At 40.7% G+C, this 13,518-nt stretch overlaps 1 protein-coding gene across 2 annotated transcripts in view; it reads right to left on the minus strand.

Annotated features, from left to right (window-relative positions):
* Positions 1-13,518, minus strand: part of ATP6V1H (ATPase H+ transporting V1 subunit H) — a 126,247-nt gene that overhangs the window by 81,365 nt on the left and 31,364 nt on the right. The window contains exon 7 of one of the 2 annotated variants that reach the window (XM_008000630.3): positions 11,873-11,926. The exons of the other annotated variant lie outside the window; for it this stretch is intronic. Within the exon in view, the coding sequence (XP_007998821.1) occupies positions 11,873-11,926 (54 nt within the window). The remainder of the gene's footprint in view (positions 1-11,872; positions 11,927-13,518) is intronic. 2 annotated transcript variants of the gene reach the window in all.

Consider the following 13,518-nt stretch of genomic DNA (forward strand, 5'->3'; position numbering starts at 1 on the left):
CTTCCACCTCTTCTGAAGGGGTGACAAGTATTATATCAGCACAGTATTAAATTAAAAACAAAGCCAAAGCAGTGAAACTAGCCTCCCATTAACAAGAATATTAGAACTGCCACAGAAAACAATTTAACGAATCTGGTCAAAAGCCAAAAAAAAACCTAAATCCTGGGCCAGGCATGGTGGCTCACACCTATAATCCCAGCACTTTGGGAGGCTGAGGTGGGCAGATTACCTGAGGTCAGGAGTTCGAGACCAGCCTGGCCAACATGGCGAAACTCCCATCTCTACAAAAAAAAAAAAAAAAAAACTAAGTCCCTTTTCCTCTCAATCTAAAATGCTGTTACTGCATGCTAAAACACGGATGAATCTTGAAAATATTATGCGAAGTGAAGGAAACCAGTCACAGAAGACCATGTATGATTTCATTTACATGGAATGTCCAAAAGAGGCAAATCCCAAGACAGAAAGTAGGTTAGTGGTCGCCAGGGCTTGGCGGCAAGAACAGGAATGGGGAAGACTGTTAATGTGTACAGGGTTGGTTGGTTTGTTTTTCTGAGATGTTAAAATGTTATGAAGTTAGACGGTGGTAATGGCTGCACAATTCTGTAAATACATTAAAAACCACTGAATGGCAAAATGATGCATTTTATGGCATTTGAAATATATTTCAATAAAGCTCTTTTTAAAACTAAATAAAACTGAAAATTTACTTCCTCACTCACACCGGCCACACTTCCAAGGGATCCAGAACCACATATGGCTAGGGGCTGCCCTAAGGGACAGTACAGCTATCGTGAGCATTTCTACCATCACAGAAAATTCTACTGGACATGACTGCTCCACTAAATCAAGAGGCAAGATGAAACAAGCAAGAAGGACCTGGCAACTTAAGTCACTACCAGTGACACCGCATTCATCTAGCAACTACTCATGCCAGACTGATTCTGCAACACAAATCACAGAGAACAGGACACAGACACATGGAGGGCTCTCTTATCAATCGTTCTCCTGCCTATGCACACTGTATGAAGCTAGGCAGAGGAAAAAGGAAAACCAAGAAAGAAAGAAATCTCCAGATTCTTTCTAAATCTTCCAAAGCTTGTGAAGGAGTTAAAGGAGGAGACCACCCCTCATATTGTCTTATGCCCAATTTCTGTCTCCAAAGAAAGAAGTGAAAACTAAAAGGCAGAAATGAAATCCACAGGCAGACAGCCTGGCGCTGCACCCTGGGCCTGGCAGTTAAAGATCGACCCCTGACCTATTGGTTCTGTTATCTGTAGATTACAGACATTGTATAGAAATGCACTGTGAAAATCCCTATCTTGTTTTCTTCCAATCTAATTACCAGTACGCGCAGCCCGTCACGTACCGCCTGCTTGCTCAATCAGTCACGACCCTCTCACATGCACCCCCGTAGAGTTGTGAGCCCTTAAAAGGGACAAGAATCACTCACTTGAGAGCTCAGCTCTTGAGACAGAAGTCTTGCCGATGCCCCCAGCCGAATAAACCCCTTCCTTCTTTAACTCGGTGTCTAAGGAGTTTTGTCTGTGGCTCATCCTGCTACATTTCTTGGTTCCCTGACCCAGAAGCGAGGTGACTGGCGAATGGTCGAGGCAGCTCCTTAGGCAGCTTGAGCCTGCCCTGTGGAACATCCCTGCGGGGGACTCTGACCAGCCCGAGCGATGCGGATCCTGAGAGCGCTCCTGGGTAGGCATTTGCTCCGGTGGGATGCCTCACCACAGCAGTGTGTGGCAGGCCCCCGTGGAGGATCAACGCAGTGGCTGAACACCAGGAAGGAACGGGCACTTGGAATCTGGACATCTAAAACTTGGTAAGACTAGTCTTTGAAACTTGCCCACTCCATCTGAGTGGAAGCGTGGCCTGATCACCCATGGTGTGCCTTTATCGGCACTTTGCTTTTGGTTTTGATTTGGTTTGATTTGCTTGACAGGACCGGTGATGAGAACTTGCCCACTCCATTTGAGTGGAAGCGTGGCCTGATCACCCACGGTGTGCCTGTAACGGCACTTTGGTTTTTATTTTTGACTTGACTTGGATTGCTTGATACTTTGGTTTTGGTTTTGACCTGGTTTGGATTTCTGGATACTCTGATTTTGGTTTCGATTTTGGTTTTGTGTAAACTACAAAAGTGTGTGTGTGCCCATTTTACCCATTCTTTGTTTCGTGGTGTGTGTGTGGTGTGAGCGTGGTGTTTTGTCTAGAGGAAACATGGGTGAGGCACAAAGTAAGCCCACCCCACTAGTAACTATGTTGAAAAATTTCAAAAAAAAGGATTTAAGGGAGACTATGGAGTACTATGACACCAGGAAAACTTAAAACTTTGTGTAAGATAGACTGGCCAGCATTAGAGGTAGGTTGGCCATTAGAAAGAAACCTGGACAGATCCCTTGTTTCAAAGGTATAGCACAAGGTGACATGCAAGCCAGGGAACCCAGACCAGTTCCTGTACACAGACACTTGGTTACAGCTGGTTTTAGACCCCCCGCCCCCAACACACAGTGGCTGAGAGAAGAGCAGCATAAGCGGCTGGCAAAGGCAAGGAAAGACCAGCAGAGAGAGAGAAAGGAAAGAGACAGAGAGGAAAAGAGGCAAAGAGAGAGAGAGGAAGAGACAGACAAAGAGGGAGTTAAGGGGAGAGAGAGAGAGAGAAAGAAAGAGGAAGACAGAAGAGGAGAAAGAGGCAAAAGGAAAGTCAAAGAGAGAAAGAGAGAGATACACAAGTAGTTAAAAAAAAAAAAAGTGTACACTATTCCTTTAAAAGCCATCATACCAATTCTAATTTGGACAAAACAAGGTCTTATTAATAGCAAAGGATAATTAAAATCCCAAACTTACAAGGTTTTCAACAAAAGTAAAGTTTGCTAAAAGTTAACAGTGTAACATGTATTATAGTAACTTCTATTTTTGTGGCCTTAGACAGTCTAGTCCACAGACGTAAAAAAAGGTTCACTTTGGAAAAGAATGGTTATCACCTTTGGAAAAAAAAAAAAGGGAAAAGGGGGGGCGGAATTTATATAAAAAGAGTGTTATATGGTAAATTCTTGTCCTGAAATAAATTAACTGGTTGTTTAAAAAAAGAAGTGTTTGTAGTAAGTCAGAAAGTTAAGGCATGTCGAAAAATTGCCTGTAAAAGTCGTAAAAGAAAAAAAAAGGTTATAAAAAAATGTGTGTTTAAGAAAAAGGATTTATGCAAAAAAAATGTTGTATAATTTAAAAGTAACTAGGCCTCCTGAATGTGAAACTATTGAAAAAAAAAAACCAAAAAATTTATGTGCAAGGTGTATAAGAAAAGCAAAATACACCTTTGGTAAAAGAATTTTAAGGAGGTATAAGAATGTACATTTTTACCTACATTAAAAAGTTTTAAAAAATTATTATTTTGACGGTTTAAGTTTTAAAATGTTAATTGTAAAGAACATTCTGTGTGTAAACATATTAAAGTTAAAGAAGTATCATCCAGTTTTTCTGTGAACTGGACATTAGAGTAAAAGCATAACAGGTTTTTCTTAAAGCACCAACCCGCTCTTTAGCAAAAATTATAAGAGGCTGAAAAGAGTCTATAAAATCTTACCTTAGGGTCAAATATTAAAAATTAAATAAATATGTCTACAAGGTTTTATTAAAATTAGATTTCACATTAATAACACACTAATATAAAGATAACATTTAGCTTATCTGGTATAAAAATCATACGAGAAGCATTGTTAAATGTAAAAATGGTATTTGGCTTTCTTTGGTTTAAAAACTAATAAAAATAGGTGCTAAAGGAAATTTCTCAGTAAAAAGGCACTAAGGACTATAAAGTCCACTGCCAAGGTCCCCACATTTAAAACAAAAGGCCAGTTTCTTAAAAATTACGTACTTGGTTTATTTTCCACTTTCTTTTCTCGCAAAAAAAAAAAAAAAAAACAACTAAGTCTTTTAGCACATGTACCACCCTTAGAATTTCCAGTAAACCAGCACCGGCCTGAAGATCACGTGCTCATCGAAAGGTGGAAAGAAGAAAACCTCGAGCCAGCCTGGGAAGGACCCTACCTTGTGCTGCTAACCACCAAGACTGCTGTTCCTGCAGCAAAAAAAGGATGGACTCAATACACCCGAGTCAAGAAAGCGCCACCCCCTCCAGAGTCATGGGCCATAGTCCCAGGGGAAAACCCTACCAAACTAAAGCTAAGAAAAATTTAACTCTTTTCATCTATTCTATTACTCTTTCTTCTTTCCTCGCTCTATTGCTGACCAACTAGTTACTAACATAACCAAGTCAATTTCGCCTCAAACTATTGCATTTAATGCTTGCTTTGTTATACCCTGTGAGGACCTGCCAAGTTAAAGATAGCTTTCTACTTCAGAAAAGTACTTCTGTCCCTCCTGACTCTCCTCAGACTAGACATTAGTAAACTAGGACCATTTAATCCGGGGAGATTTCGATAAAGACCCCAGTGCCAACCAAGAGTGTTGCTCCCCCCGATATAGAGCTTTCATGCCATAGTTGGTCCAACATTCTGTGGACCACTAAAGAGCAAGGATGGACTGCCCCAACCAGTTTTTGTAATTTCCCTAAAACCACACATTCATTTTACTAGAGGATCATAGAAGTTAAAGACTTAAAACAAACTTTAGCAATTAAGACAGGATACCAAGATACAAATGCCTGGTTAAAATGGATCAAATATTCCATCTGCACGTTAAACAAAAGCAATTGTTATGCTTGTGCACATGGCAGGCCAGAGGCCCAGACTGTCCCCTTTCCACTAAGGTGGTCTTCCAGTCGACCAGGCGTGGGCTGCATGGTAGCTCTTTTCCAGGATTCTACAGCCTGGAGTAATAAGTCATGCCAAGCTCTCTCTGCTATATCCCAAAGTTCAGCACCCTATGGTTCAGCCCCCGAGGGCCATCCAGCTTCCGTCTCCCAACACTAAGTTCACTTCGTGTCTCTCATGACAGAGAGGAAACAGCATTCCTTAGAGACCTGAAAGGATGCAGTGAGCTTAAGAATTTTCAAGCGCTTATCAATCAGTCAGCCCTTGTTCATCCCCGAGCGGATGTGTGGTGGTATTGTGATGGACCTTTACTGGGCACGCTGCTGAATAACTGGAGTGGCACTGTGCTTTAGTCCAATTGGCTATCCCTTTCACCCTGGCATTTCATCAACCAGAAGGAAAAAAAATAAGACATCGTCAAGCGAGAGAAGCCCCTTATGGGTCCTTCGACTCTCCTGTTTATTTAGATGCAATTGGAGTCCCATGAGGAATACCAGATTAATTTAAAGCTTGAAATCAAACAGCTGCAGGATTTGAGTCAATATTTTAGTAGGTGACAGTTAATAAAAATGTAGATTAGATAAACTACATCTATTACAACCTACAGCAAGGAGCTTTTCATGAGTTAAAAGAAAAACTCATGTTGGCCCCAGCCCTGAGGCTACCTGACCTGACAAAACTCTTTACACTCTATGCGTCAGAAAGAGAAAAAATGGCAGTTGGAGTTTTAACCCAGACTGTGGGGCCCTGGCCAAGGCCAGTGGCCTATCTCTCAAAACAACTAGACAAGGTTTCCAAAGGCTGGCTCCCAGGTCTAAGGGCCCTAGCAGCAAAGGCCCTGTTAGCACAAGAAGCAGATAAACTAACCCTTAGGCAAAACCTGAATATAAAGGCCTCCCATGCTGTGGTAACTTTAATAAATACCAAAGGACATCATTGGTTAACAAATGCTAGATTAACCAAGTACCAAATCTTGCTATGTGAAAATCCCCACAGAACCACTGAAGTTTGCAACACCCTAAACCCCACTACCTTGCTCCCAGTATCAGAGAGCCCAGTTGAACATAACTGTGTAGAGGTGTTGGACTGAGTTTATTCTAGCAGGCCCAACCTCCGAGATCATCCTTGAACATGAGTAGACTGTAAGTGGTACATGGACGGGAGCAGCTTCGCCAACCCCTGCAAAGTGACTCTAAAGACGACGACAAGCCCTGCTCCAGTCACACCCGGAAGCTGACTGGTCCACGCACGGCCAAAGCACAAGGAAACTCATCGTGGGACTCATTTTCCTTAAAATTTGGACTTGTACAGTAAGGACTTCAACTGACCTTCCTCAGACTGAGGGCTATTTCCAGTGTATACATCAAGTCACTGAGGTAGGACAAAAGGTTGCTATGGTCCTACTATTTACAGTTATTATAGTGTACTAGAACTCTAAAAATAACTTGTTTGCATAATGTTATTCTATACAAGGTATATAGCCCAGGAAATAACCAACCTGATGTGTGTTATGACCCATCTGAGCCTCCCATGACCACAGTTTTTGAAATAAGATTAAGAACTGAAGACTGGTAGGGGCTCATAAATGATAAGAGTAAAGTGTTAGCCAAAACAGAAGAAAAAAGGGTGCCCAAACAAGTCACCTTAAAATTTGATGCCTGTGCTGTCATTAGCAGCAATAAGTGAGGAATAAGGTGTGGTTCTCTTAATTAGAAAAGAGGCTATATGGCAGAAAATAAGTACATCTGTCATAAATTAGGACTGTGTGGAAATAAATGTAAATACTGGTCTTATGTCATTTACGCCACTTGGATTTAAAAAAAAAAAAAAAAAAGATGAAAAGGATCCAGTCCACCTTCAAAAAGGAAAAAATGGCCCTTACTTTCCTAAAGGACAATGTAACCCCTTAGAGCTAGTAATAACCAATCCCCTTGATCCTCACTGGAAAAAAGGGGAGCGTGTGACCTTAGGAATCGATGGGGCCAGACTGGATCCTCGAGTAAATATCTTGGTTCGAGGAGAAGTTCACAAACGCTCTCCTGAGCCAGTGTTTCAAACTTTCTATGATGAACTAAATGTGCCAGTACCAGAAATTCCAGGAAAAACAAAAATTTGTTTTTGCAATTAGCCAAGCATGTAGCCCAGTCTCTCAATGTCACTTCACGTTATCTATGTGGAGGAACTGTAATAAGAGATCAATGGCCATAGGAAGCCTGAGAATTAGTACCTCAGACCCAGTTCCGGATGAATTCCCAGCTTAAAAGAATCACCCTGATAATTTCTGGGTCCTAAAAGCCTCAATTATTGGACAATATAGCATAGTTAGAAAAGGAAAAGAATTCACTCACCCCGTAGGATGACTTAGTTGTCTGAGACAGAAACTGTATAACAGTACCACAAAAACAGTTACTTGGTGGAGTTCAAATCACACAGAAAGAAATTCATTTAGTAAATTCCCAAAGTTGCAAACTGTATGAACCCACCCGGAGTGCCACTGGGACTGGACAGTCCCCACTGGATTATACTTGATATGTGGGCATAGAGCTTATGCCAAATTACCTGACCAGTGGGCAGGTAGTTGTGTTACTGGCACTATTAAACCATCTTTCTTCCTACTGCCCATAAAAACAGGTGAACTCCTGGGCTTCCCTGTCTATGTGTCCCGCAAAAAGAGAACATAGCTATAAGAAATTGAAAAAATGATAAATAGCCCCCTGAGATAATCATACAATATTATGGGCCTGCTACTTGGGCACAAGATGGCTCGTGGGGATATCGGACCCCCATTTACATGATCAACCGAATCATACAGTTACAAGCTGTCTTAGAAATAATCACTAATAAAACCAACAGAGTCTTGACTATTCTGGCCCGGCAAGAAACTCAGATGAGAAATGCTATCAAAATAGATTAGCTCTCAACTACTTGCTAGCAGCTGAAGGAGAGGTCTGTAGGAAATTTAACTTTACTAATTGCTGCCTACTCATAGACAATCAAGGGCAAGCAGTTGAAGACATGGTTAGAGATATGACAAAACTGGCACACGTGCCCGTGCAAGTGTGGCATAGATTTGATCCTAGGGCCATGTTTAGAAAATGGCTCCCAGAACTAGGAGGATTTAAAAATCTTATAATAAGAGTTGTAATAGTAATAGGAACCTACTTACTGCTCTCGTTTGCAAGCTGTACTTCTCCGAATGATAAAAAGCTTCATTGCTACCTTAGTTCACCATAATGCACAAGTGTGCTGTATGAATCACTATTGATCTGTTTTGCAAGAAGACATGGGTAGTGAAAATGAAAGTGAGAACTCCCACTAATAAAATGAGAGTCTCAAAAGGGGGGAATAAGAGAGGAGACCACACCCCATATTGTCTTATGCCCAATTTCTGCCTCCAAAGAAAGAAGAAGTAAAAACTAAAAGGCAGAAATGAAATTCACAGGCAGACAGCCCGGCGCCACACCCTGGGCCTGGTAGTTAAAGATCGACCCCTGACCTATTGGTTCTGTTATCTGTAGATTACAGGCATTGTATAGAAACGCACTGTGAAAATCCCTATCTTGTTTTATTCCGATCTAATTACCGGTGCATGCAGCCCCTAGTCACCTACCCGCTGCTTGCTCAATCAGTCACAACCCTCTCACATGCACCCCCTTAAGAGCTGTGAGCCCTTAAAAGGGACAGGAATTGCTCACTTGAGGAGCTCGGCTCTTGAGACAGAAGTCTTGCCAATGCCCCCGGCCAAATAAACCCCTTCCTTCTTTAACTCAGTGTCTGAGGAGTTTTGTCTGTGGCTCATCCTGCTACAGAGTTACAGTATTCTCTCATCAGGGCATCAGTACAACAATCCACTTCCACGCTATCCTGCCTTCCTCAGAAGAAAAGACTTACAATTCACGTTTAAGAATCAGTCTAAAGTAAGTACATATAATCTGATGTCTATTTTCACAATTAGGAGAAGAAAAATAATAGACTTTAAGGAAATTCCACTTATCTAATGTCATTTAAATAAAAATGTTTCACTGGGCACACTGGCTCACGCCTATAATCCCAACACTTTGGAAGGCCAAGGCGGGTAGATTGCCTGAGCTTAGGAGTTCAAGGCCAGCCTAGACAACATAGTGAGACCTTGTCTCTACCAAATACAAAAAAAAATTGGTGAGGCATGGCGGCTCGTGCTTGTAGTCCCAGCTACTGGCGGGACAGGGGTCAGGGGTTGGCGGTGGTGGTTGGGCTGAGGTGGGAGGATCACTTAAGTCTGGGAGGCAGAAGTTGCAGTGAGCTGAGATCGTGCCACTGCACTCCAACCTGGTGACATAGTGAGACTCCATCTCAAAAAAAAAAAATGTTTTTAATGATCCACTCAACATAAAATGATGCTTCTGAGGTCATTTTGAAAAGACTGTTGAATCATGTTTAGTTCACATTTTGCAGTGTAAAACTTGTTTTATACTGACATCAAGTGGCAATAATTTGTAATGCAGTTTACCAAACTGCTTTTCTCCACTCTGAAAAGATATGATTTAAATATATGATACTGATACCTTAAAAAGTCTGAGTAAACAATGTGACTTAAGGAATGCCTAAAGATGCAATTCCAACTCAGTTGCCTCACAAGTAATTCCCTAAGCAATCCATTTCTTCAGAGTCTCTGTGTGACCTCAGGCATGTTGGTATGTTTTTCTGTTTGGTCTCACTACTCATCCATAAAATGTGGCTAATGATATGACATATTGAACAGGCAGTGTAAATATTCAAGGAGATGTAAATGTAAAATGAGTAAGTGCCAGGCACATAGTAAGTGCTCACTGAATATTAGCTGCTAGATTAAGATTTCCCTATGGAAATTACAAGAATCAAAGGAAGGGCTGACACCCTATTCTCAACACATGGAGGTCTGCTTTTCAAGTAGACAGCCATCTAAAAAAGTAAGAACTTCAGGAGGAGTCCAAAAATATGTTCAGGGTTAAGAGTCACTAAAGGGAAGAAGGTAGGAAACCAAAGGCCATCTTTTCCTAACTCACAATCACTCCTGATGTGAATTCCATTTAGGATATATATGAATCTACCAGGTAAACCACTTAGACCAACACACTGCCAACTCAATTAATTTTTTTTTCTAACACATTGCACAGAAAGCAGCAAAATAAGGATGTCATGTCAGCAGAGTTTGTGTTTCCTTATTTAAGCTTTTAATAACTTAAAATGCTTTGACAATCACTTAAATAAGTTTACATGTCTAAAATAAGCTAAATAATTTTTCAAGCTGGTAGAAATTCAAGTCACATGAAATAAAGATTCCCAATTTAAGCAAAATAAAGATTCTCAATGTAAACATCTGCTTCTGACTGAGAAACAAGTCTTACCCATCATTTCCTCAGCCCACCATGGCCCCAAGATGGCGCGTCTAGTTCCATACCTTTTTCTGATTCCACTTCAGAAGGCTAACAGCCATTTTCTGACCTAACATATGAGTCATCAAACACTTCAACCCATGCTCCAAGAGAAGCCCAGCTTCAAAATGGATTTTGCTGCCATCTATGGTCTTAGAACATACATACCCGTGACATTCATTCAGAGTATGGAAGTACCAGTAACCAATAGGGATATTAAATGGCTCCTACAGAGCTTCACTTGGGTCTATTACAGGCAGATTACAGAAACTACCCTCTAAAGATGCTTCCTAGTTTCCTAGAGATACTTTCAGCAAAGGAAGCTAGACACACTTCTGTTTCTGTCTCCATTTTCCCTGTCTTTCTATTAACTGGCTCTCATCATGAACATTGTTAACTTGTCCAAACTTACTTCCAATTCCTGAGCTATTCCTACAGCACAGAAAAGTTAAGCCATTCCCAAATGGAAAACATAACTTTAGCCAAGAAAGGAACTTGGGGAGCCATAATTAGTTTTAACCTTTAACCTTTTGGCTCTACAAAAATCTGGAAAGAAGGCCTGGTGTGGTGGCTCCTGCCTGAAATCCTGTAATCCCAGCACTTTGGGAGGCCAAGGCGGGGGGATCATGAGGTCAAGAGATCGATACCATTCTGGCCAACATGGTGAAATCTCGTCTCTACTAAAAATACAAAAATTTGCTGGGTGTGGTGGCGGGCGCCTGTAGTCCCAGCTACTCAGGAAGCTGAAGTAGGAGAATTACTTGAACCTGGGAGGCGGAGGTTGCAGTGAGCTGAGATCACACCACTGCATTCCAGCCTGGTGACAGAGTGACATTCCATCTCAAAAAAAAAAAAAAAAAGTGGAAAGAGATTAGTCAAAAAAGAAAGTAGAGCAAGGGGCTGGCTACCATGTAGCTCCACATAAAGCCTTGAGTTTCACAGTACAGCAGTCAGTTTTAGTGCCATCAAGGAACTGAATTTCTTGGCCAGGTGCGGTGGCTCACACCTGTAATCCCAGCACCTTGGGAGACCAAGGCAGGCAGATTACTTGAGGCCAGGAGTTCAAGACCAGCCTGGCCATCTCTACTAAAAATACAAAAATTAGCCAGACGTGGTGGTGCATGCCTGTAATCCCAGCTACTCGGGAGGCTGAGGCAGGAGAATCACTTGAACCCAGGAGGCAGAGGTTGCAATGAGCTGAGATTGTGCCACTGCACTCCAGCCTGGAGGACAGAGTTAGACTCTGTCTCAAAAAATAAATAAATAAATAAATAAATAAATAAATAAATAAACGAACGTAACCGAATTTCTTTCAAATGTTTGATGCTTTTGTTCACCTGTTGATTAGACAGATATTAGACAGTTTAATCAGATAATTGAAGTTTAAAGGAAAATTTTATGATTATTTGCTCCAGTTGTGCTTCTGAATTCATATTTTTGCTTTGATTCTCAGGTCTGAAACAAAAGTCACCTGGAAAAAAGAGCAACAGGGAAGAACAAGTCTTATGACTACCACAGAAAAGATGATCCTCATAGACTATCAATATTTATATATAGTTTATATCACAATTAACCTAACTGGAGGTGACCATGGATTTATAGTTGGGGAACTAGTAAACACCTTCAAAATTTTAAGTGTATAATGACTCAAAATAATTTATTTTGGGGATGTTTAGGAGGCCAGTGAAGGAATATACTTACATCACTTGAAGAGACTGTTCCTGTTTCAACAGCAACACCGCTACCACGCAGTTTCTATTACGAAATAAATAACTCATTATTTAGTTTTGTTTTGTTTTTATTTTATCCTAATGTATCAGCTTACAAAAGGGAGCTAAGCAAATTTTCCCCCTAATTCTATGTAATAATTTTTCCCCTATAATTTTATTCCTAATCCTAGTCAATAAAAAGCAAAGGGATGACATAAAATGTTCTAAATATTGTTACGCTCTTCCAGATAATATATTTATCAGTAAGTAGCTAAAAATGGAACAATAATAAACTGACTACTAAGCTCCAGGTAAATTTCACGGGTAAAGCCAGTGTAAATTTCCAAGTCTTAAGATTTACTTAGTGAATTGTTTTTCCAGTAAGATGACGGCCTTAAATTGAACTATCCACACTATATTCTGTAGCAAAGCTTTCAAAAACAGGTGCCTGATGTCAGGAAGGTACAATATGCGACTTGGTTATCCACAGCAAAGCTAACGAATTACAATGACCAATCAAAATCTCAAATGTCATATAGAAATGACCAAAGAAAATTTAAAGACAGTCAGAGGCTGAAAGTGCAAGGGAAAAGCAATAATGAATTTCTGAAAGGAAATTTTGTATTTATTCAATAACTACTATCTGCGAAGTACAGGCATGAGTCCCCACAACCCAAGTGCAACACTCCAAACTACCCAAAAAGGCTTCAAAGGCCAATATAAGATCAAAGAACAAAACATCTAAATTTGCAACTTGGACTTTTGAAAGTTTATTTCTATTAGAATCATGAAATTGTGGTACTTTTTGTGAGAGAAAAAAACACTTGTGATAGAAAAAAAAGAGACACTCCAGACATAGCACTATCGCATGACACTTGAGAAAAGTAGCAAGTAATATCAGAAATAATTGTTACTTTTTAAAACGAAGAGTCTGGATTTTAATCATGAGAGAAGGCTACGAAGAAGTACCTGCCCGCAGCAAGAGGGACAGTGCAATGAGAGCCAAGCAGAAGCAGTAGCCAGACTAAGAAGCAAGGCCAGGCTAAGCCTGGGTACCCTGAAGAGGTCCCCTGCAGCAGAAGGACCCGCAAAGCAGAGGCATTGCACAACTTAAAGTCCACAACTTAAAGCCGAAGACTCTGTGATAAAAAGAGTGCACTAAAAAGATGCAGAAAATTCTTGAAGAGCATTTATCTATAAAAAGCTCAATTCTAATGAAAACTATTCTAGACATTGAAATATTTACTTCCACTAGTGATGAGAGAAATATTCCACCCAGTTGTTGGACATCGTCACAAGCATGGTCAATCATTCCAGAAGTGACAGTCACCTGAGAGGCACAACGTATATGTTATTCCTAGGAGGAAAAGTCTAAGGTAAAAGTGCCCAGAAAGCTAGGAGCATGCCACAGCATCCATTCTTCCCTACCAATTTTCACTTTATGAATTCAGCCACAGAGCCTTATTACCACTATACTTGAAAGCTAACATTACCCCAGAATGAAGTTTTGTTTTTCTGGGGATTTTTTTGTTGTTTTTTTTTGTTTTTGAGACAAGAGTCTCATACTGTCAGGGTGGAGTGCAGTGGCATGATAACAGCTCACTGCAGCCTCAACCTCCTCAGGCTCAAGTGATCCTC

The sequence above is a fragment of the Chlorocebus sabaeus genome, chromosome 8 (assembly GCF_047675955.1).
Source record: "Chlorocebus sabaeus isolate Y175 chromosome 8, mChlSab1.0.hap1, whole genome shotgun sequence".
NCBI lineage: Eukaryota > Metazoa > Chordata > Mammalia > Primates > Cercopithecidae > Chlorocebus > Chlorocebus sabaeus.